This window comes from Apis florea, unplaced genomic scaffold (genome assembly GCF_048593485.1).
Source record: "Apis florea isolate Af1SG1 unplaced genomic scaffold, ASM4859348v1 contig_3387_pilon, whole genome shotgun sequence".
Taxonomy (NCBI): domain Eukaryota; kingdom Metazoa; phylum Arthropoda; class Insecta; order Hymenoptera; family Apidae; genus Apis; species Apis florea.
The window spans coordinates 19,442-46,080 of NW_028256753.1; the positions used below are offsets into that span (position 1 = coordinate 19,442).

Sequence of the window (26,639 nt, forward strand, 5' to 3'; positions counted from 1 at the left end):
TATCGTTGGTCGAATAACTTGGGATTCGATCGATTCGTAATATCTTTCTTACGTTAAATTATACTTTAATATCGTTCCCGGTAAGCTTGCTGGGATTTTTGACGGATTTTATAGCTTGGGACCGTATGGTTTAAATAAATTGAACGTTTCTTCGATAAATATCTATATTAGATTTATTTCGATTCATAATTATATAATAATACTCGTTCAATTATTGATTCCTCTATCGTACTATATTTTCGTCACATCAATCGTACAAGTGTATTCCATACGATTTGTCGATTTGACGATTAATAGTGTTGCTGTAATAAAACAAATAATAATCGTAATTGAATATAAAATCACGAATCTATCACGAATAAAACATCGTCTTTAAAAATATATTTATAATCATTCAAAAATTTATCTTAAATAACTTGTCTTCAATAACTTATGATCTAGTTAGGAAATATTTTTATAATATATACATACAGGCCATTTATTTTTCGGATTGAACGGTCCTTGACCGTAAAACGTTGGAAGCGGACGACCTGCCGGTTGTGGTATATTCGGTAATGGTACATATGCGAATGCTGCGCATATCGTGGCGAGTAGTGCGAAGACAAATATCACTACCTTCATCTCGTATCCCTTTTTTTCCTGTTATTTAATTTAGAAACAATTGTTTCAACGATTAATCACTAGATGCGCATTATGCAATTCCTTTTTAAACATATTAATTGTTATATTTTTCTTTTTTTTTATATGTCAACAATATTCTTACGTTATACATATTATATTCGTAATATTCGTAACCCGTACGAATAATCGTCTCTAGTAATTTTAAATTTTATAGCGATATAAATATATTATCGCGCACATATATCGATAAAAATCTACGAATTATTATTAATTATTATCGCTATGCGAGTAATATTCTGGTAAACATTTACTTGTAATTATTACGAAATTGGATGAAAAATGAAATATTTTTGATACGAAGAAATAATTAAAAAAATAAAGAAAAAATTTTTTTATTACTTACGTTTTTGCAACTATCCAAGATACACACCTCAAGTATGGTTTCGATGCGAATGAACGTTGCATTCATATATGCATATTTATATATATATATATCATCTCGATTGCATAAGAATTCGCACGCGTATGCATTTTGTCGTGTAAATATATTTGCATTTGTTCTTCGTTACAAGGGGATTCCTACGTTTCTTTTCTATCGCGAATAACTTGACGGAAAATCAATGACACACAATGACCTCTTATCGTATCAACGACGAGTCGTATCTTCATTTACACATTTGGAAATCCCTCGGAACTCAATTTTCCTCCAGTCGTTATTTATCTCGCGATTCATTACAAAATGGACAAAATGCGATACGTGTCATTTTCCTCGTAAATTATACATCGTATCGATGTATCGGTAGTAATTAAATAAAACATATAATGGATAATTTTACATTCACATTTCCAAGTTTATGTTTTAATATAAAATTACTCTCTCTTTCTTTCTTTTTTCTCTCTTTCGTTCGTTTTTCGATGTACGATAGTAATTCTCGAAATTAAATTAATGGAAAAAACTCGTGTGATTTTAGAATAAGGAGAGTAACGTGAAAAGCTAAACGTGTCGTCGTTGAATACTTAAAAATACAATTGTACGATTTTGAGAAAGAAATTTGTCACGAATCGATTTCAAAACGAACATAATGAATGACGAAGAAAAACCTAGCTCGAATTTTACTCTCTCGATTCGCTTATCGAAAGATAGAGTTTGTTACTCAACAGAATTTTGGAAAGAATTTTCGGTAGAAATGTGGAGAATTAAAACGGAATCGCGAGAGACTCGATGCACTTGAAACGAGGAGCAACGTCGAGTATCGTTACACCATTTTTGCTCCCTTGAGTTTTCAAGTTGCAATTAGAGACTGTAATAGCGAAGATTGAGGAATGCGAGCGAAAGACGAAAAGTAGGCTTATATCTATACTTTCGTCCAATTTTCTACGTTTTTCCCAGTTGTCTCTCATCGTTCGTATCTTATTCGTACGAACTCACTTTACACACCGCTTTTCAGTTGTATCGCGGTATTTTTTTTTTTTCTTCCCTATTTCCTCCACTCGTCGCCGTGTATACGATACTATTCAAACTCGTGGAACAATTTTCATTAACGTAATTACTAGGAAACGTATCGATATGCAAATCATTGCAAATTATTCAATTTGAAATCAAATCGGTAACCAAGAATAAAAAGATATTTATGCTAAAGTACAATTTTCCAAAATAATTTTTGTATAGAGAGAGAGAAAGAATGAGAGAGGGGAAAAAAAAAAAGATTAAAAAGCGTTTTCGAAGCGTATAAAAATTGTTACTCCCAATGGAGAGAGAGGTTCACGCTCGCATCCGATCGATAACGATCAATCAAGGGAGACAAAAGAAACGTTTACTCGGCCTTTGCCACTCTCGGCAATAAAGGAGTGGCGGACAGATATGGGAGCAATATATTCATACACTCACGGGCATTATTTTCACACATGAAAGAAATAAGCGCCTGTAACGGATCGCGAGTGAAGCTTGAAAACGTTATGAACGAAATTCTTTCAAGCTTTTGACAACCTCTTTTGTTTATCATTCGTTGAATGGCAGATAGAATAGATGGATTATACCATTCCCGGAAAATCCATATTCGACTACGTATATATATCTACGCATATATATATATATATATATATATATACGCTTCTTTTCATTCCATTATAATCTGCGTAACTTTTTCTCTCTTTTACGTTTTAAAACTTATTCGTTGAATTTTTCATCACGTAACGCCCAAATATTCCATATTAACGTCGATTCGATATCCTTATATAAAGTGGACACGTTTAAAATTTTACGCATAAGTGGAAAGTTCAAAAATGTTGGATCAAAGTTTAATGTCGTCTTTTAATTAACTCGATAAATCTTGAAAATAAAAATGGGAAGGAGGATGAATTACGTCTTTTTTCAAAAACATCTGTGAAAAAAAAAAAATATAGATATCTGCTATATATCGTTTCAAGATTTTCAAGATTGATTATAAAAAGTGGAAAATCGACTTTGCTTTCGGCCAAAAGTAACCTCATAAATGATAATAATGACTTTCTTTCGCGACGACATTCCGTAGGTACACCGTATATACGTAGCACGTGCAAAACGATATTTCATCTCGCCTCGCTATTTCGTTTTGACCCAGTTTCTCCGCATAAATATGATCCCATCTATGATTACCTTTTTGTAAAAAAACATTCTCAATTTCGCGTTTCGTCGAATGTTTTACATAATTTACGCGTAACAAGGAGTTATAACGTTGTTCCACCTATCGTGAACGCGTGTGAAATGAAGCGTTAAAAAGGCATTTATAGAAGTGTTCGACTCGGTCTTCTTTTCCTTTCGCCCGATGAGAAGCAAACGCGTTGGAAAATATTTACGCGCGCAGCTGATCGCAAACAAACGGATAAAATAATACGCGTGACATCTATCCGAGGAGGCCGCAAATGCGGCGCATGACTGCGTTTCGACGTTTTGTTTATTTCGTTTTGTTTGTCCGACAACACGGTAGCTCCAATTTCCAGATCCAATATCATCGTTAATATTGATCTCGAACGCTCGGCTAAAATGGTATCGCGATATCGAGCATCGCCGTTATAATTGTAACGTATAATATCACGAGATGACTGTCCGTTTACGTACTTGACACGTACGCAAATAGGCATTAATCTTTGTAGGTAAACCTACAAATGACGCATGCTGATCCCCCTGCGTAAAATTATCGTTATCCGTAAGAGTGCGCAAATGCACAAGGTTATATCTTGTACGATTCAACGTGACAATCTAAATTTACATACGTGTATAAAACGATCGACATATTGATTAAATAACGAAACTAAAATTTTTTTTCTCGAATCGAAGAAAAATGATGGCTCGTATCATTTATACAGCGTGTATCGCGTCCAATCGATGACCGCGATGTTATCGATTCGTAAATCGGCCCATTCGTTTCTTCCTATCCGAAATATCGAATCCGTGAAAAATAGCTGTCGGTGAACGGGGAAATAGCGGAAGGTAGCGGTTAACAGGGATTCTACTCGTCAACTCGTCTTGTAACTTTCCATGGACATGGGAAACGGTAATCCTGATTTCGGAAACGCACCTCCACCACGCTATATACGCGATCCACTAACGGTTTAAGCTGAAACGGGCGACGTAACGAGATTACCAAGGACTCGCTGCTGCTACCATTCCTCTTGCTCCTTCTTCGTATCATTGTCTTCGTCTTACACCCTCCGCAATCTCGTACAAATCCGCCTTCGCTATATCCGCATCGTCCGATCTGTACTCCCTCAAAGTAGGGAAATCTATCTACGTGCACGAACGACATTCGCCATCCGTCGTACGTTCTTTCTTTCCATCCTTCTAAATAAATAACAAGAATACAAACGTTAAGATTTTAAACGAGAATTTTCAGAAATCTCTAATCTCGTCTGTTTTAAAATTAAAATGCGTAAAATGCACTTAAACGCGATCCTCGATTCCGATTCTGATGAACGTACGGTTTTCCTCCGTGTTGTTACACGATTCGATGACGATTCGAATCTCCTTGCCGCTTATACAGGGCAAATATGTAATCGAATCTTGCGAGGTTCCATCCTCCTAATTACGAGTCCCTTCATAGTCGAGTAACATTTCTAGTGGCAATTAGCCGTTGTTGACAAACGCAATTTGCAAGATGTAACTTTGTAGCCATACAGGTAGACAGAGTGTGTCTCTCGTGTTGCGTTCCTAAATACATCGCCACCATATCTGTCGTTCCATCCTCGATAGAGGATGCTTTCCAAGTAACCAAGCGTCATGTCCTGTGCATCCTTGTTTACCAAGATGCATGCTCGTGTTCTTCCAAAGTGTTTTGCTTATACACGATGAAAATCACATTATAAACCTCTGTTTAACTCCGTCGACATAAGCTTGATTATCTCTTACGACGAATACTTGCGAACGCACGTCGCGCGTATATACGCGATATCGAATGCAAAGTTTACAAGTTTATTTACCATGTAAATGTAAACAAAGGGAGGAGGAGGGGGGGGGACGAAACAAAAAAAAATATTATACGAGAATTTTCAAGAAAATTCGTTAGAGAGAATTACGGGCAACAAGGATTTTCTTGGAGAAAAGAAGGGAGGAAAGAAAATATGGAAAAGATTTGCGCGGATACGAGATAAAAGCGGAAAGGCAATCGAAAGGTTTACGAGGGAATGCAAACTATTTTAGGGTCATAGTTGAATACGGTCGATCGACTCGAAAATCGACGAAAGGAAAAAGGGAAGGGAATTTTCACTCGCGCTCGAGAATTCAAGGACTAGAGTGATACTGGCAGGCGATAGCGATGCGGCAAAGGGTGCGCAATCCTAAGAGAGGAGAGGAGAGGCGAATTCGCGTTAACGGGCACAAAGAGGAAGAAGAGAAAAGAGAAAAGGAAAAAGGGAAGAAGGAAGAAGGGCCGACGACGTGGTCGCAAAGCTTGGAAGCTTGTACAATGGTTGTGTGTCTCGTGGGCGCCTTCCAGTCTCTCGAACACGCCTTCCAATATACCATCCGCGATAACTTATTCTCTCTTATACACCCCTACCCTTCCTCCATATGTCACGATTTTCTATAACTCATACCTCTCCACAGATCTTCGCCACGTACGGAAGGGCGTGGAAACACACACTTACGTTGCTCTCTTTCCATTCCGATTCGTTCGTATCGTTAAAAGTATTTTACAAATTTACCAGCAACATTCGTGATTCGCGATTAATTTAACGCGAGTATTCTCGTGATCACATTTATAATAGCCGGTCTATTCGATTCGGCTAGATGATTAATATCCCTTAAACGCGGTCCATCGTGATAGAAGCAGCTTCGACCATCCCTAATCTTAGTCATTAAGTGTACCGTACTCTCCATTGATCGAATAATCGACAATATTCCTTGTCAACCGGTGAATATTCCGCACAATTGTTGTTCCATCTATTTCTCGAACACCGTCTCGATAGATCTCGCTCATTAGACGAAATACAATTTCGTTTATCGTACAATCGTGTAGCTTGTCACAATTACAATTTTTCCGAATTACGATTCGATTATTCAAACGCGGAATAAACGGAATATTCTATTTATCTTTGCGAATTTCTCGTAACACAAATATTTATACAAATGTAAATCAAACATATGCATGTTATATTTATCGAAAATATACGCAAAATATCGATCGGTACAAGTATTTTCGTTTAATTTTCACGATAATCGCGCGTCGCCAATCGTACGTCGGGGAACGGTCACGTTCACGGAAAGTGAATACTTTGCGTGTTTTCCCGCTCCAAGAACAACGCGTTCCGTGCTACTATTGCAGCTATCGAGATCGAAATTATAGCCCGAATAATCATCGTTTCGTTTCTTGGCTCTAGAACGGATAAATACTTTTTTTTACACGGGCCGTTTTCTTCTCTTCCTATAACGATAGATGTGGCCAGAATCGATGCGAGACGTTCACGTTCAAGGTTATCCGATTGCTCGCACGAAATGTATCGATCATCGTCGTCTCGATGATCTTTGCAACGCGCGATACTAGAAAAGAAAGGGAAGAACGTTCCACAGGTGTATCGTTTAACGAATAAGCGAAAGGGTATGCCACTGACTCTATATAATTAATCGTTGCTTATCGATAATAGATAAGCGAGTGGAATTAGAAGAGAGAGAGAGAGAGAGAGGGTGGGAAGAGTTGGAAAGGGTGGAAGAACGTTGGGGCTTCTGCGCGTGGCGGGAAAGGAAGTGTGGTAGGGGGATGCAAGCCCAGAAGGGAGAGGAGGGAGAAACACGATGTTGGGGTTGGAAAAGCGCGATCCCCCAGTCGGGATGCCGGCCGCGTATCCTCTCGTCCTCGCTTCGTACCGTGATGTTCGGTGAACGTGCGAACCGTGTTTTTCTAGGGAGCGTCGGCAACCGTTCGCGGTTCTTCACGGCCACGCTCTTCCTACTTTTCACTTTTGCAACTAGTGTTTGGACCGATAATTCCACCGGTTCCGGTGAGTGCGCATTTATCAATCTTTGCCCAATATAATGGTGCAACACTCGACCCCTGGTGGCGGCAAAACCATCTTCGTTTCTCATCTTTGTACACGTGTACACAATTTACTCGTATATATATATATGAAAATTTCATTGATTTCGTTTCATCTCGATTTCCTCCCCCCTTCTATATCCATTCATCCAAACTTTGGATTTCGCGTTTAAAAAGAAGAAAAAAGTTTTCCAGCGTTGCTTGTATGTATGTATGTGTTGTAATGGTACGGTAAGATTGCAGTTTCATCGAATTTTCGTCGAATATCTTTTTGTTCGTTTTTTCATTTCACGTCTTCACTTTGCTTGCCCATCTTGTGTTCCCAAAATCTTTACGCGATCTTCGTTACTTTCGATCAAAAGTATAAAGTATATCGGAAAAAAAGGAAGAGCAAAAATAAAATTTCGAAAGATAAAACGATTCGTGACGAAACGAAATTTATCCGTTTGTAAAATCTATGATATGATATTGAATCGCGTAACTGGAAAAATTGTTCATCTTTCTCATCAACTTTGTAACTCTTTGTACAATTTTTATATTCCGTTTCACTCGTTTCAATCGTCTTACGATTACTCGAGATAAATTAGAACGATTAGATCGAGCAAAGTGTAAAACGCGAGGATGTGATGTTGTGCGTTCGTACGATGAAATGTGTTCGTCATAAATGTGTTGGTACAGTTAAACAACGACGCGGTTATAATTAACAGTGCCACTTACCACAATTAATCCGTTCTCGAATAACACGTGTAACGAGTTGATGATCGTGATTTTAATTCGCGTTTCGTGCGTTTAGATTCAACTCTCTCTCTATATATATATATGAACGAATAATCGATCGCGTTAGATTTACCGAAACACAGCGTTCAATTTCCACGAACGAGGTTTAGCTACAAGATATCTGTATTCGGTTTCAATTGTGCGGTTGTCATCATTACCGTTCAAAGTTATTTCACGTATCTAGCTCGTGATACCGCTATGCATACATACGTATGTTACAACGAGTAGGAATGCAATTTCACGTTGTTATCGGTGAACGCGATCGCGCGCGATTTTCGAGATTTCGACTCGAATCGCGTACACGTACACAGAGACGCGATTACATTTTGATACCCGTGCTTTTCCTAATCGCGACAAAGACGGGATCGCGTCCTTTCCCTTCCGATTTTATCCGCTCCGAGTTTTTAACACTCGCCTAGTGTCGCGCTGTTAATCGAATATCTTAATCTCGTCGCAATCCAATGGAAATTTAATTTTTATAATCTTCTTGAAAACTAATCACTCTTTAATCGAGAAGTTTGTGTAACGATATCTGGAAGTAGGCGGCGCTCGTCCGCGATAAATGATCATCCAAGTTTTATTTTACGATGCTGCGAAACAGCGCGAATACTTTTAACATTCGTTAAAACGCAATTGTTTTTAACCATTTAACGAGTTTGAAAGCGGTTATCGTCGTTCGTTTAAGCTGGTTGGAACACCTCGCTAACAATCGGCCTCGCGCACCGCTTTAAGAGTCACACTTGTCCCGATTGTTCTCGGAAATCTTTGTTCAATACCGAACGGATTGGATCGAGAATACAACGTACTCTCGTATTAAACAAATACGAGAAAAACTTATTATCTCGAATGTATTTCTTCTCTTCCTCTCCTTTCTTCTTTTCCCTTCGCAAAATGTAAATAAACTCGAAGTTGCGCGAGTATGGAGAAAAATCTCGATCTATTTACTATTTGCTCGAATAATATAAACGGAAACAGGGAGGGGGGGGGGAGGGAGGACGTATGCGAGGAGAAATGCATACGTCACACGTACCCACTTTCACGAGCGAAGAAAATACATATCGTTGATTTACAGCTACCGTTTACCCCGAGAACATTCCCTTCTTTCACCAAAGATAAATCGACGAGCTTCGCGATATTTACTCTTCCTTTTACGTAACGTTTAGGCATACTTGAAATTTGTTACGTCACGCGCTATAACGATCCACGTCCAACGATTTCGTCTATTTAAAATCTATTTACGAGATGTCGGACAGTTTAATTCCTCCTCGTATATATTTCACGTTATTACACGTTATTACGCATGAAATTGTAGTAGTCAATTTGTTTTCATTAAATTAACATAGCTGATTTTAAAGCTCGTGTATTCAATTGTTGTTTACAAAACGATAATTATATTATCGCGTAACGTTTCATTCTCGCGCGAGTTATTCCATTATAATATTTCTCGTGTAATTTGTATCGTTGTTACAATTTCACGCGGTAGATAATAAATTGCGACTCGGGAAAGAAGAAAAATTAAGCTGGACTTAGGGTATGCAAACGGCGTTAGGCCTATTGTGCGATATTTTATAATATCGGTATACGAGCCGCACGATACCATTATACGGATGACAACGAGAAATTATTCGGTTGATAGTTATTCCTAGCGTGCTACGAACCCATTTGTGGTTGAACGTCGCGCACCAGAAGCGTGCGTGCAAAATGAGAGAGAGGGCATCAGTCTGATTCATCACTATCGGTAATTTCAAGTTGGCGCGGAGTATTATCAATCGGAATTTAATTCAAACGTATATATACCTACGTTTATCGAATTTTCACGCTTCCCGAAATTGATTTAAACAAATGGCATCGTATCGAGTTATATCGTAGAAAAGCAACAGCATCCACCGCTTCCCAAAACTGATTTATTCCTCTTTCGTCTCGTCAACTCGTCGTTAACCACGATTCTCGTATCGAAATAAATTCTCGCTCCGACGCTGACGAAATTTTCGAACCAACGATCCGATCCGCGCATCTTTCATCCGCATTTTCTTTCTCGATTAATACGAATTATCTCTAACCTGATAGATTCGCCCGATATATTTATATGTGTGTGTATGACACGACGAAATAACAAATCGTAATCGTGAATGGAAAAAAAGTAAGCAAGACGAATATGCAGTGTAACCGATGACGTGACAAACGTCCTCTCCTCGATAGTATAGTGGTTAGTATCCCCGCCTGTCACGCGGGAGACCGGGGTTCGATTCCCCGTCGGGGAGTGTAAAAAATAATTTTTATTTTTTTTTGTCTTTCCTCTCGCGATAGACACATACATCGTCGAAAATTATATTATATAATTAAAACTACGCCGTTAAGCAGATTAAATTGATGTAACACAGTGAAAGTAACATGTAATTTCTCGCGAAGGAAAATTTTCATTCGATTGTGCCTTCGAATTAATGATAATACGCGCGAAGATGATTTTGCGCCAAGCTCGAAGTGAACGAGCAAAGCTTCGATCGAAACATTTTCCGATAATCCTCTCAGTCAGGCGTAGATTAAGCTCGAACACGTCGCACAACCGGTACTTCGGTTTGCTGTCAAATGCAAATACCGCGTGTTCTTGCGAGCTAATATCGGATCGCTGTTGCGCCTAAAGAAGCGCGTTGTGTGCTAGGTAGGGATACAATTGAATGCGTATAAACGGATCGTTATTTACTTTTGCTCATTCAATTATTTTCGCTCATTTTTATATATCTATACTAGAATATAAAATCCACTTTGCTTATCCTATATTTCGATAAATATTTATTTGCTTGCGACGATCAATTTTTTTATTCAATTTCATTTTCATCGTTGATTCGATCAATTTAAATCCGTTGTATTTATATTCACGATTGTTTTTTTTTTGTTTTGTTTTTGTTTTTGTTCTGCGTTGTTTTTCGTTATCGAATCAAATTTCCGAATATGGGACACAAAAAAGCCGTCGAGGAAAAAAATAGGAGTGACACCGAACTTGTTTAATAATCGATCTCGTTTTCTTTAGCCACCGTTAATTTTTATAATTGATCGCAGACATGCCGATGGATATTATCTCTGTTTCTGTTCGGATACATCGTGGATATTTCGGATATTTTTTTCTTTGCTCTCTTCTACGTTTCTTCCATTGAAATCCACGCATAATTTACGCGCAATCAAAGATGGCCGTTCTTCGTTCGAATCCCGATCGTTTCAAGTCTAACCGTTTCGCGTTATTTTTCCAAACGATTCTCATCTCGATATATATATATATGATTCTTCCAACATCGTTCGATATTGGTTTTCAAGATTAATTCGCGCTTCTTCTATCTGCAAAATTCTTAGCTTCGCGTTACACGAATATTCGCGTTCGAATAATAGAGATCCTTTTCAAATTCGATAGCGCGAGTCGAGCATGTTTCGAAAGTTGTCGGCCTTCTTTAGGTAGGTATTGTACCTGATAAACTGCGAACATCGTCGATCAGAAATTAATTGGAAACATGCATTATTAAGCAACAGGCCTAAGCAGTTCGGATCGAAGCCAACGATTATTTTATACATGCGTTGCACCGTGTCGGTTGCAAAGTTTGCAACAGGTACGCGACAAGACGTGGTCGATGTATCCAGTTGTTGTGCAGCGACAGGTCACCTTTCCTCCCCCCCTCTCTAGTTGAATCGCATACCGTGAATGGCACACCTGATATGGCGTGCGATTCATTGGTATAAATAAATTGCATGCTCGATAGATTTGATTAAATGGGCGATCCAACGAAACGATACGAGCTGGTTAACTCGGGAAAGAAAACGGAGATAAAATTATCCCGATCGATCTCGATTGTTATTCTTATTACTTGAAATCACAGCGTCGAGTTCTAATTACTTTAGGTAGGGAAGAATTGAGTTTAAAGAAAGACACGAAAAAAGGAGAAGAAACAACAGAGTGGAAATCTTGAATCCAATTCTAAAAGAATCTCCTCGAGAGGGTGGAAACGTGGGGGCTGGCTGTAGCTGCATGTGAACTTTAAGTTCTTTAGGCAGAATTATGCGGTGTAAGCGTTGGGAGCAGCGGGTATTAAACTCACAGTCGGAAAATTTCATTTCTTTCCTAATAAACTTCACGGTGTCTACTTTTTCTTTTTAGCGCAATCTCCTTTTTTTTTCCCCCCTCTCCCTCCATTTCACTCGCCAACATTTTTGCTTCAACAAATTTCAATTTTTAATATTTCATCGAAACGAGACTTCTTTCTTCTTCTTCTTCCTCCTCCTCCTCCTCCTCCTCCTCCTCCTCCTCCTCCTTTTCTTCTCCCTTTTATCTTTGTAGAGAATAACGAGCAGTAGAATTAAAGATTTATCATCATTTGAAGAAAGAAACGCGTCTTAATCGTACACGGATCGAAGTAATTACCGTACAAGTAGAGGAAAAGTGTTGACCGAAGGGTAGAAAGCAAGCGACGAGTTTTTCGAGGGAAACGACTAATATATTCCATTTCGCGTGAAAGATTAAGGAAACACTCGAGTGACTGTCGTCGGACTACTGGAAAAGGCAAATGACGAAGGAAGAACGTCGCAAAGAAACGGTCGGGTCCCTAACGTTCCGTTGTGGACGTACGCAGACCCGGAAAGAGCTAAGATAGGACGCGGTCAGAAGAACTTTCAGACCAAGAAAACATATATAAACAAGTTTCGAAGAAGAGAGGAGAAACTCGAGTGAATCGTATCGACGATTCGCCCTTTTAATAGGCAAAAACGCGCGCGAAAAGAAAAGAAAACGTTTCAACGCGAGACGAGAAAAGATAATATTCTGAATATAAATCGATGAAAATTGAAAAATTAATTTTAACGACGCTTGTATAATTTCAATATAATTACCGGTGCCCGGTAATATTATTCGTCGCTCCATATTTCTCTAAAATGTAATTTTTTTTAATTTGACATTAAGTACTTTTAGGTATCGTATCTTTTAAGTATCGCATTAAAGAATAAAAGAAATAAAGAAAGGGGGAAAATATACAAAATTTACATCGCTCTCTCGTTTCGAAATTCTTCTTTTATTATTCACTCGACGTAAGGTCGACCTAGTTTTTCCTTTCCGGTTCAAATATATATAGAAGAACTTTACACGACAAGGTGCGTGCTACGAAACAAGTTTGCTAGAAATAGAGATTTTTTTCTCGTAACAATTGTGTGTGATATCGCCGAGATACGTTTACGACTACGAATCGGACACGAAAATGACGGAAATATAAAGAAAACGTAGCGTTTATTTTCGAAGTAGCAGCGATGTCAATTAAATCGACGAATTCGGTTTTTCTGTTATGCTCAGAGGAAAGAGTATGACGTGATATTCTTTCTATTAGCTAGCACGCTTCATTGGATTTAAATGTATAAAAGGTTTCCTCAGCGCGAACTATTTTGGAAAAAGAGAAGAACGGAAACTACGTCGCGACTGGATTGATTCTTTTATCTTCTATTTCTTTCGAGAGGAGAAATATCGAACTATCGAATATCAGCTCGGATATATCACCATATCTTCAACTCTCGTAACGCTTTCAATTGTCTACATAGTCTAGGATTGGAAAAATATCTCGTGATGGTAAATATTTGAAAAAAGAGACGTAAAAAAAAAAAAAAAAAAAAAAAAATGTAAAACTCGCCGATATGTGTATAAAATATATCGAACGATTTAACGATATTATCAATTGTTGATACAAAAAATTACGTACGAGTATGTATAAATGTAAATATAACTTGGTCTTTTTCGAAAATAGTTAGAATTGATATTTCCGTAGATGCACGAGTTATACAGTGTTTCCCAGAGCACAATTACCGTTTCTGTTATCACCGATGCGGCTTCTATTATTATTACGTTATAAACTTGTATTATTCCTCGCGTTATAAAGGTTACCGTTAACGCTATTATATCAAAGTCTCGTTAACCCATTCATATGCGGTAACGCACAGATTAACGTATACGGCATACTCGACGAGTGTTTCCACGCTTCAACCATCAACGATGAAGCAACGATGTCGAATCCTCGAGACCGTCGTTCTCTTCGAACAGCTACTCGTTACTTATTATTTACAACGAAATTCTACTCGCTCGAACTATGCATTTATCGCATAGTTAAATGTTTAGCAATTATTATTTCAGCTTTAGATTTGTTTTTTACGAAATACGTTATTTCGAATACGTCATTAGTTGCTTTTTAATTTATCGTTCGGATAAAGAAAGCAATCGTAATAGGAGGAAATAGACGTTCGATCGAATAATAAAAGGAAACGGATTTCTCGGTCAAATCGTATCACGAGGAATATCGATAACTCCTACTCCTCGTTTCCTCGACCGAGTTATATTTATATGTTATTATACTTTTCAAAATCCATCAACGATATATTAATATGCGAAATATTTTATTTCGATGGATTTTCTAAACGATAATTTTTCCTTTGATCGTACATACGTAAACAAGTACAAGTAAGATACGATAGATCTAGACAAGAATTGCCATCCAAAGATCGTTTTTCAACATTTGCTATATCGAGTTAACAAACGAGAGAAGAAGAGAGAATTGAGATTTATCAAAATTTACATATCGATCTGATCCGAACGAATTCAAACGAAAAATGGAAAGGCTCGTGCGGTATAAAGAAAATACAAAGATGTAATCACTCGCAAGGAATGGTGGCGTACAAGTAGATGTACAAGAAGAAAACGGTAAAAACGGATCAGAAGGATAGGTCGGAATATAATATCGTCTAAATAAAAATGCACAGAGATAAAACGAAACGTGTAGTTTCGTACACGAGGTTTTCATAAAGTAAGTGCAAACGTAAACGTAAGAATAACAAGTATTTCTCGAGATTGAGATTAAATTTTACCAAGATTAAATACGCAATTTACTTGGTAAAATTCGTTTCTTTATTTCTATCTCTTATCTTTGTTGCTTATGATTTATCGATATCGATTTCATGTTAACATCGATAATTACGATAATTTTACTCGGAATACGGTAACGGAAACGAGTGGGTGAACGTGTTTTCCAGTTTTATTGGTCGAGTCAGAAATCTCGAAAAATTTTATCTCTTCCCCTAACCGAATCTCGTAAGACAAAAGTTAACTATAGATAAGCGGAGATTGGGAAAATGGATCGGAATAAGAATGAACTGTCTTTGTTGAAGCAAGAAGCTAGAAACAGATAAGCGAAGATCGGGAGAAAATGGATCGAGATAGAATAGGGAAACGTATAAAGAAATGGGAATCAGATTCGAAACGGTGTGCGATTATGGAGATGTTGCAAACGATAATCCTTCATTTCGCTATGTTGTCCTTGGCGAATTTTCGAAAACGCAATTTCCGTACGAATAAACGAGTAACACGGATAATGCGATAAATGTCGCGAAACATAGATTAGTCAATTTCTCAAGTAAAAAATTCTATTCAAAATACACTATAATATACTATTTATAATTACAATTTATAATATAAGAATGGTGATTCGAATGGATTTTGACAGATTCGTACGAACGTACGAAATTCGATATTTTTCGTATGAAATTTTATTCGATCGCGTAGGCGATTTTTACGTAAACGCGTATAATATATTTTCCACCCTAAATTAGATGCAAAGTCTTAATCGATTCAATTATACACGGTTGCGATATTTCTTGCTCCTCTAACATTTACGTATCTCGCGTCGCGTTATTGCTTTCGTTTCTTTCGTTCCTTTACACTTGGTAACGTTTTAACGATCTTGTTAAGATCGCTCGAAAAAATTAATCTCTCGGTGCACGCTTTCGGCTCACGATAAAAAATATTTCACCGTTTATTCGCTTAAAGAAATATCTGAAAAAGAGTCATGACGTGTACATGCTTTGTCGTTCGTCTCGACTAACGCAAGACATTTTTATTTGCTAAATTATACTAGTGACGTTGGTACATCTCTTTGCTAAATAAATTTTCATGTAACGGCGGTACGTTCTTTGTCGGGAAAAAAATCTCTTCAAAAATCATATGCGCGCGCAAAATATGCGCACGACAATTAAACGAAAAAGAGAGGGATTTAATTCCGAATGAATTTACAAAAAATTTATAAATTTCGATTCGTAGAAAATTACCTAGCTTGAAACATCACGCAAGAGACGATATATCGCGCAAACTCGCAATCGCAATTTTGAAAAGAGAAGCAAAAGGGACCTATTTGATTTTGATAAACTGAGAAAGGTCGATCGAATATAGACGCGATACTGAATTTTATTTTCGAACAAAACGTTATTACGGGGGAAGGAATATCTAACGGCCTCTGGCAAGTTATTTGTAGTATAAAAACATGCGTGACTATATATAGAAATAACAGAAAACGGACGTTGGATACGAAACGAAAAAACGATGTGGGACATAGGATTGACAGTCGTTGTAATGAAAGAATTAAAGTGTCCACTCTTCGTTATTTGGAAACTTTTCATCCGAATTCGTTTGATTTATTTTTCCCCCCTTGTTGATTTGTCACCGGCTATTCCAGGAAGGGAACCGTTTCGGTAACAGCTCGAGCGAAGCGATAAAAGTAAAACCGAGAGAAATTGACGGATCGCAAAGTCGAACGTTACGCGAGACAAAATCTCGATAATCGTAATTAAATCAAACGTATAATGTACGCGAGAGATACGATTCATGGAAAAAAAACCAGCAGGCAAATATAAAAAGGATAAAAAAAAAAAAAACGTATTGCCTCGTAGATTGTGAAAAATATTAGAAATATCAAAATTTGTGTTTTTCCAAATCAAAGTATAAATATTTGTAAACGACGTACGTATCGGTGAACGAATAATGGATATGCGAATGTGTGTGCGCGCGTGTGTGGAAATTGGTCGATCGAAAATTGATCGTTCGTGCGCGTTGTTCGATTGCTATTCCAAAATTGCGATAAATACGGTAAATGCAAATTCTATCGCATTCCATTACTCGATTGTTCCCATAAACAAAGTAAATTACATCGAAACGTTCACTCATACATTCTCTTCGTTACATCGCTCGATAATTTCGAATAGTCTCTTTTCCTTTTTCCTACGCATCTAACGTTCCATCGTCTCGCATTGCTCGCATTGCTCGAACGATTAATCGGCGTAAATCGACAAATACCGATAAAAAAAACGAAAACGCTCGCGCTACGTTCCTCTTTGATGGATAAAAGGAAAGCCCGACGACCCCCCATTTCGCATAGTTAATCGTCACGCGAATCGTCGACCGAATAGAAGTAACATTATTTCGGTTAATTCGATATTATAGTCCAACGTATCACGGTCGATAGCCTCGCCATTAGCGAATCGCGTCTTTCGAAGGATTAACGTTCCCGATAACGTTATTGTCCTACGTGCATTCTATTTGTATTACGATTCGCAGGAATGGAAGATCGAGACCTCGAATCCTTGATCGGAGAAAGATTATTACCTACCCATTCCTACCCTGTGTAACGCGCGATCGATAGATTATAATTTTGACAGCATCCGCGCGCTCGAAGAGTATGAGATAATTCGTAGCTCGTAGGCGTATCGATGTTAGAAACGATACGATTCATCGACCCGCTAAAGTGTATAGATTATATACATAACGTATACGTAAATGATTCACGATTATGGTAACGCTCGCATCTCTGTTGAACCCACTTTTCACACGTGCACATAGTAAATTTGCTCTTCCTACCTCGTACGCGAATCCTCGTACGGTTCATCGCACACTTGGCAGCACATCGTATTTTATTTCCTTCTCCTCTCCTTGCACCTATCCTCCCCCTCCGTGTGTTTCACGACGTGCTTCTCGATATTTATCATTTCCCTTCGTAGGCATAGTTCCACCGTCGCTGTTTCACTTTTCCCCGAGTCGAGAATAAAGTCGAGAATAACCCGATCTTCAACCGGTTATTTTATTTTCAATTCAGTATCCATTTATATCCTCTTTAACGACGACGAATTCAATCGTTTCTTATCTCGTGCAATTATATACACGTTTTTATGAGATTTGTTTTGACGCCACCTTTCTCTCCACGTTATCAAGGGGGTAAGGCAATTATCTTAGGTAATTACGGCTAATTGGCTTTCCAATGGTAATACGGCTAATTATGTCGTAAATTCTTGACTCCATCCTTTTTGTCATGTCACGTTTTTTTTTTTTTTTTTTTCCCAACGTTTTATTCGAATTAGAATAGAGTTTCGTAGAGTTTCGTAAAGTTTCTTTCGCGTTCTTATTATATATAAAACAGAGCGTTGATCGAGATGCAAATCGATAAGAAATTTTTAATTCACTTCCACCTTTATCCTGAGAGCGAGATCTCTTTTAAATTTTCTCGCTTCTTATTTTAGAAACGAACCGAATCTAGTTTCATCTCCGTTCTAGATAGATAACGTGTTACAGTTAAACCACTTATCCTTGACGTTTATCGCCGATCATCGAAAGCTGTTCTTTTTCGTTCTCAACCGAGATTCGAAAAACGATGTAATATAATAATTTGTCCTGTTACGTTACGAAATATTAAAGTTTGCTTCCGAAATTGTATCGTTATAATTTTTATCGTATCGAAAGCTTACAAATTTGAACAAATCGATTCGTAACGTTCGATGATTCATTTAAAAACAGAGTGAAAAAAATAATTTATACATTCGGAAATAACGGTGTATCGGAGGCAATGCCATCGAATATAAATAAAGAGTAGTGACTTGGTTATTTCAGAGTACGTGTATCGAACGAACCTATTCATTTGTAGGAAAAACCCGATCGATTGTCCGAAAATAATGAATTTTGGTTGCGCACAGTTCAAAGAGATCGAGAGTCCGTTAGGTTTCACGCGAGATCGTATTGCTTCATTGTTATTCCAGTATTTTTTTTTCTTTTTTTTTTTTTTTTTTTTTTGCTCCCTTTTTCTTTTGAAAAACTTTCTCTTTTTAATTCCCGGCCGATCGAGCGTGTGTCGTTGAAGAGCGAATTAATCTCTTTTTGAATATTTATTTTCTCTTTTATTTATTGACGACATTTAAACGATACGACACGACAACGTCATAGTATTCGCTATCCATCGATCGGCCAACCGAAATTTAAACAGCCGATCGATCGGTTGGAGATTTTGTTTATAATTGTAGCGAAGTATACATTGAATGAACGAACGTTTAAAAATACGTAAATAATATAATAGTTTCGAGCGGCAGTTTCCGTTCGGTCGCAGAAAACGCGATGGTTGAAGAAAGAAAATTGACCTGTTTGGTCGTTGTCTAAGATGAAAGTTCGAGCAAGGTCGTATATAAGACGAAAGGAAGGAGAGAGGAAAATAGAATGGAAAACGGTAAAACAACATCGTGTGAAAATGCATCGTAAACGCGAAATACAATTTGAATCCGTAACGTTAGCTGGTATTGAAAGGTCGCTATAAAACTCGAGTCCGTGGTATCGTAAAACTCGAAAAATATCGGCGAGTTCTTTCACGATGATCGATCTATGTAGGTTAGAAACGACGGTTAGAATCAAAGATCGCGTTATCACCTGTCCGAAAGTTTTCCGTATTTCCGTATAAAATGATTTAAAATTATAAGTGTAGATACGGATAGAAAGATTTCGAAAGAGGCATCGACCACAAAACGATCGCAGCAACAACTGTGATCCCGCTTTTCCTACAAATTTCCTTTCCCCACCCTTCTTTTCGTCTCTCTCAATGTTTAATACTTCGCGTTACTATCGGTTTTGCGCTAACGAATTAACGTAAATCGCGCCAGAATTTTTGCCAGAAAACAACGATAAATCGATTTATGTGTTTCGAAATTCGCGAAAAAAGTGATGATCGCGTCCAATTAAAATTGCACCAGGAGTATCGACGAAATTTTAATTCTTTATCATTGAAATTTATTCAGCGAGAACGGCGAAAGAACGAAAGGGAAGAATCGGGGAGCATTAGAGAAGTAAGCATTAAACGCGTTCGAACGTGTAATCGAATAGAAAAGGCGCGGGAAAACCGTTTACGGGAAATTAACCGCGAATCTACCGATTTTACCGGTTAAATAGAACGGTAAAATTAGCAAAAAATCGATACAAGTATAACACGAACTGTACACGGAATATAAAATCGAGATGCGAGATAGATGAACCATAGATTAGTATTTTATTTTTAGAAACGATCGCACAGATACGAATTATAAGATAAATTCCATACTTGAGAATTGGTTGTCGATTCGATACCTTGATAACGTTCCGTTCAGGTAGGAATCGATAAACCAATTGCATAAAACGAAACAAACCGTCCGTATTAAATACCGTTTTGTAAGGAGAAAATTATTACTCGTAATTTCACGAAATTCTATGAAATATTCTTCGGAAGAAAATTACACGTCCATCCACACAGCAGCACAGTTTATCAAGCTTTCGATGCTTCGTCTCTTTTTATAGAATCTGTTTCAACCATTACAAAATTATTATTACTCGTTCGAACTCGTTCTGTTTCTTTACTTCTCGGCTCAAACGATTAAACGAAGTATGCAATTAAATTCCTTTCGACCACCACTTGATCGATCGTGGAAACTAGAGAATAATTTTTCCATAAGTTATGCAAAATAAAACATTCGTATCGGAACGCAGTAAACAGATGCAACGATAAACAGGCAGGCAGCGAGCATGGTCGGGCGAACCAATGTCCGTTTAATTGGAAATTGTACGAATAGACTTTTGATTTTCGCTTCCCCGACGTGTTCGATAATCAGGGCCGCATCGCGATATCGATGATTACGAGTATAAATAATAGATAAAAAAAAAAAAATAAATGAAATTATTACTCGATACTCCCCTGGTCGCGCGCACTTTCGTAATTGGCTTGCCTTCATAATTGTGATATACCGTGTGTAATAAGAGATTCCTAATCGTTGAAAGATAGCAGGATTTACCTTCGTCGTTCTAAAAGTTTTAAACGTAAACATCCATTTTAAGAGATGGACGTAAAACAAGTTGAATTTCAGTTTAGGAAAAGGGAAAAGTTGAGGGAAACTGGGTCTCCCGGTGAAATATCAGAGATATAGGGGTAATCTGGTTTTATAATTTTATTTCAGTTCGGTATTTCTTTTGTAAAAGAATGTATAAGTAATTAGTAGATTATGACCGAACAATTTATCGAAAAATTTTTGGATTATTGTGGATTATTGTTTAAACTCCATCTTAATATTTTCGATTAAACGATTGTTGGGGATAATGTTTCACGAAATTTTCCAATCTATAAACAAATAGATACAACGATCCCTCGGATTCGAATTAATTTGACACGATCGAATTTGCAAAATTTCGCTGCATCCTCTAATACTTACGTATCTATTTTATATCTTTATTCGATGATTATTAGAAGGAAGTAGGATAAAATAAAAACTCGTTACGTTAAATGATCGTTATTCTTAGTTACGTTACGATATATATTACTTATTAATAATTTTATCAAACTTGTTGCCGAAATAAAATTGGACCGAAAATCTTTCGGAAGATGGCTATGGATTTTAATAGAACGACACGTTTCGTCAAGTTAAAGTCAAGATGGATTATTATAATGGTCGGAGATTGATTCACTTTGCTTGTTTTTCAGATATGAAAAGTGACTTTTCATATCTGAGAATCGAAAAGCCAACTTTATGAAAGGGGCACATTTTTCGAGGCGCAAAAATTCTTATTACGCTCCATTAACCGACTATTGGCTTTCATTCTCTCGTTGATTTTTTTTCTTCAACTTTCGTAAATTGGACGGAGAAGAGATAAAAGACAAATAGCGCTATTTTAATTCTTTGTTAATGAATCCTTAGGGAGGATCGTTCGTAAAATTAGAAAGATTTCGATTTCGCGATTTCTAATTTCCATCGAATCGTAAAAGATACTTTAAAAGAAAAATACGACTCGAATGGAACGATTGGTTGGAAATGATGGATCGTTTTATATCCCTTCCCAATCGAAATAAATAACTTTTTCATTTTTTCTTACACAGCTTTCCCAGCTTTCTTGCACTTTCTTTTCGAATAAGGAAAAAGCGTATTACAAATCGAACGATCGTGCGAAAATCGTTCGAAATTTAGAATAATAAATTCTCTCTAAGAGCTAAGTTATTATCGAACGAGTCAAGGAATGAAAAGTTGAAGGAAGGAAAAAGTAAATTTTGTTTTCGGTTTACGATATAAAGTAATTTTTCGTTCGAATTCGATTTAAATTCGTCTCCGTACTTTGAAATATCATCGTTGTTGCTCCAAGTTGGAAGAAATCGAATTGTCGATACGTCTCTAAAAATAAGACGATAGCATCGTTCGAACTGGAAAACATCTCGTACGTTTTGGGAATGAAAATGCGAAAGATGAAAAATCTACTATCGCGATCCTTCGAACGGGGTCGAATCGACGATTTCAACGAAAATTTTTGAACGAAAATTGACATCGTAGGTAATTGACGCGTAAGAATCGTACGATTGAGAAAGAAAATTAAATTAAAATTAAAACGGGAATATTAGTTGAAATTCTGGAATATTTAGATAATCGAATAATCGCGGTTACACAATGCGGTTACAGCACGCTTGTTTAATTACAATTGCGCGTTGAATCAAGGCACAAAGGTAAAGTCGCCTCGCTTTTGTACCTATGCTAGAACGTTACAACGTTCCGCGACGACAACGACCACCATGATTTCCCCTTTCTCAGTTAAATTCAGTCGCGATGCTCGCCGTACCAGAAACAAAATACGACGAAAGACATTCATCATTGAGACGTCTTACGCAACATGGTCGAAACTGTGACGCGCATCCCTGTGTAAATCTCATAGCCTCTCATTAATTAGACATCTATGTTGCATCAACCCTTGTAATTAGATGCAGTTAATAGTTAGCTGGTGAACTCCCGCGTAACATCTTGCCTCATGGAACCGAAACTCGGCTATAATCCGTGAAAGAGAGGAACCGACGTATATTCATCGTTGTCTCTCTATTACGCTCTACTACCGTGTATACTATTATCCTTCTCGTATATACGCGATCACGCGTATTTATTTATTTTTCCATAAAACAAATGCAACTAGATGTACGCGCAATACGAAAACGCGTATACATATTTATTTATCTCCATCGAATGATGCACACGTATAACCCCATGCATATGCACCGTTACGTATAGTATAAATTTATTTCGTAGGTGTTGGTAGGTGTGTACGGGAGAAATAAGACGTATGTGTGGCAAGATAGGGATAGTCGAAGCTTGGCCAGAGCTAACTGTGTTCGTGTTCCCGATTTGCTTTGCATACTACGCCCGTCTGTATAATTAAGCTGCTATTTACAAAGCGTTCTCGTTTGCCTGTCCGTAGCGACTTTCGTCGAAGCTCCGTGTAGCCGGCGGAGTAACAACACTCTCGAAAACGGCAAGAATTTAAATTTCGCGCAGTAACTGCAAAATTAACGAGTTAAAGACAAAACTTTCATCGACGAGCGCACCCTTCGTATCGACCCCATTTCTCACGGAGAATACCTTAAATTCTTCGTTGAAATTTAAAGCAAGGATTTAATTATTAAAAACGAAATATATATACCCTCGTTTTCATCCTACAACTTTGAATAGTATTTCATCATAGTTTTTTCGAATAAAGGGTACGTGTATCGTATCCCGAGCGTTATCGAAAATGCGTTAAAGTTGTTTCCGTCTTTCGACGAATGTCGAAGTCAGTTTCGTATCAGATTGTTCGACCATCTTTTATTCTCTATCGTGGCGAGTAATCGTGGCATAATAATAAATTACGACAGCGATGTAGCGGTGTCATCTACCGGAAGTAAAAAAAGATACAGAATCTTTGATTCACTGCGGTAACTTTTAACACCGTAACCTTTTAATATCAAGGGACGCGTCGTGTGTCGCCTACTTAATAAAAAAAACACGGTGGAAAAGAAATATTATTAAATAAAAATTATTACCACGTATACAGTATTTATATAAATATGTGTGTAACTGCAAAAAAATATCTATTCGCAATTTTCACGAAGAAAATATGCATTGAATATTGTTTTGCTACAAGGATAATTCGTCTGTATTTGCGAACGAAGCACAGTTTCCAACGCTATACGTACGTGGATCACATCGAATCACAGAATTAGGTTTATGCCACGGGCCAAACAGAATATCCATATAGCGCCATTTATCTTTTACGCCGCGTCATCCAATGTATCCATCCAATGTATGCATCTAGGCTTACGATAGATTTCTTTTAAAACCCGATAATTTACATACCCATATCATTTCTGCGTTCCGATCAGCCAAGAAATTCTTATTCAAATTCTTGTTCTCCTCGGCAATACGTTCCGTATAATATATCGGAAAGAATATACGAAAAATTCTGTACATGGAAATATACGTATAATACTTTATATACATACAGGAAGGATAAATAGGAAGGTGGCATTAACGCAATTGTGCAATTTATAAAGTCGAACGATCTTACATCCAATCTAGAGAATCAAAGTTGAAGATTTCACAAAATTGCTAAATTGTTAAATCGATAGTTTCCGTTTAAATTTATCGTCAATTTCTACTCGATCTTGTTAATTGAAAATGCATATGTATAATTAATATATTTCGCTATCAGTTATTTGCTAACAAATATTTCTTCAAACTTCAATTTTTTTTCTTTTTTTAAGAAAATTATCGTTATTCCACATTTTAAAATAGCGTAATTAAGTTTGCAAATATCGAAAGTTTCGAATCGCTCCGAATGATTTAGAATGGTCGAATTATTCGCGCTTCTTTGTCGCCGTGATTTCAAGTTGAAACCGTTATTTTTTTTTTTTTTTTTATAATAGTCGGTTTTTCTGGTCGTCAATACGGATCGTAAAAAGAAACAAACAAAGCAAGATTCTTTCCGCGGAATCTTTAAAACGGAAACACCAACGCTTCGATACTTTGTACTGTACAATGGCGTCATTACTTATCGTTTCAAATAACCGTACCACTTTATAAAAAGAAGTTTTTATTACGTTCAACTCTGACGTTATAACCTTTTCTAGAAGGATTATTACGTACTATCCGTCTAGGTAATATATATAGTTTAATATATCGAGTCGAGTCGATACCAAGATATACAAGAGAATATTCGATATGAATAATTCGTAGCGCGTTACAACTTTTTTTCCGGATGACGATTCGCGAAAAAACATGAACTTTGAACCATATAATTCGTGTTCCTTGATAATTCAAAAATATAACGACTCCCCAGATGCTTGATTTCCTATTACGTATCTATTGTATTACGAAGCGCAACGGTCCATAAACGGTCCACGTGCAATTTTACGAAAATAGCCAATTACGTTCCACCATTAATTTTCCTCTTTTCTTTTCTTTTCTCTGAACGTTTACAAATTGCGATCTTACACGTGAACTATTCCAACAGAAGCCAAGAGATTTTCGTTTTCGCTTTAAGTGAAATTATCACTCAAAAAAAAAAAAAAAAAAAAATTATCACTTCAGCATAGAAATAAATTTGCAATTACGTACGTATTTGTTCAATTCAACGCTACGTTATTCGTTTCAAATAAACGTATCTTTTATTTGTTTTATTTTATTCTTTTATTTTTTTTTTTTTTTAACGAAAGAACTCGATGATAGAAAGCGTTCATTATTTGACATCGTTTTATAAATGATGCGAATTTTCTACGAGGATGGAAAAAAAAAAATAGGTGGAGATAGATGGATAGGGTCGGAATGGATTTCCATAGGATGAGGGAACGGGAACATTGCACGTCTCACAATGCATTTATTCGGTGGACCCATTTTTATCGTCTCGCGGAAAGAGTTGGGTGGGAAAACTTTGATAATATCCAGGAGCAAGTTGGCCGGTTTGTGCAGTCCGGAAGGAATAGATTCCTCGAGACCGAGGATTTTTATACTTCTTAATTGATCGTGTCGGTAAACGAACGTATAAAATACGATTATGTTTTCGCGAGCTGACACGCGCTACGATATTTATCTATATTCGTTGTTTTACGAACGCTATCATTTTCAAAACTCGCACGCTTCTTTTAAATACCGTGGAAAGACCGTCATCGGATTCTTCTTCCATCCAATTTTTACGCAACTTTTCTTTTACTTAGAAGCGTAAAAGTTCCAAGTTTTAAAAAAAAAAAAAACCAATTACCATTTAAGATAAGATAATCGTTTCTAAAGAATCTAAAGTTATATATATTCGAACGAATCCGTAAATTTATCACAAAATAAAGAACGCGGAGAGTAATTTTTTCGATCGAACGGGTATAAATTTCACACAAACGACTTATTATGTCAGTTAAATAACGAAGAATGTAAGAAGAAAGTACACGTATATAAAACGACAAATATAGTTTTACAAAAGAATGAAAAATATAAATACACTTTACCATATAACGTTAAACACTCGCGATGAATATTACGCGATAAAATGGTTAGGGAGTTGCGTTGAAATTCAATATGCAAGATAATCCGGCTTACACACACACACACACACACGGAATGGATAATATTCGTAATACGTTAACGTTTTCATCGAACTTCACATTCAACACGATCTCGATTTAGGTTATAATTCAATTGGATCAGATTATAAATTATAGAAAAATGTTAGGATTAGCCTAATAATAAGTAACGTTTGGGAGAATGAAAAAAATATCGGGAGAGTGAAAGCGGAAAATGATGGAGAGTCAAGTCCCGATATTCAAATATTATTAATCCTATCTAGGG

At 37.0% G+C, this 26,639-nt stretch overlaps 2 protein-coding genes and 1 non-coding gene across 7 annotated transcripts in view; 2 read left to right on the plus strand and 1 right to left on the minus strand.

Moving 5' to 3' along the window:
• Window positions 1-26,639, plus strand: part of LOC100870293 (neurotrimin) — a 97,675-nt gene that overhangs the window by 17,011 nt on the left and 54,025 nt on the right. The gene's annotated exons all lie outside the window — the stretch shown is intronic.
• On the minus strand, window positions 147-1,152 carry LOC100870170 (abaecin). Its single transcript, XM_003698979.4, has 3 exons — window positions 1,025-1,152; window positions 472-639; window positions 147-302 (listed from the first exon to the last, which is right to left on the minus strand). Exons 1-3 carry the CDS (start codon window positions 1,088-1,090, stop codon window positions 291-293), a joined length of 246 nt encoding a protein of 81 aa, XP_003699027.3. The 5' UTR covers window positions 1,091-1,152; the 3' UTR covers window positions 147-290.
• TRNAD-GUC (transfer RNA aspartic acid (anticodon GUC)) lies at window positions 10,094-10,165 on the plus strand. Its single transcript has one exon. It is a non-coding gene; the product is annotated as a tRNA-Asp (tRNA).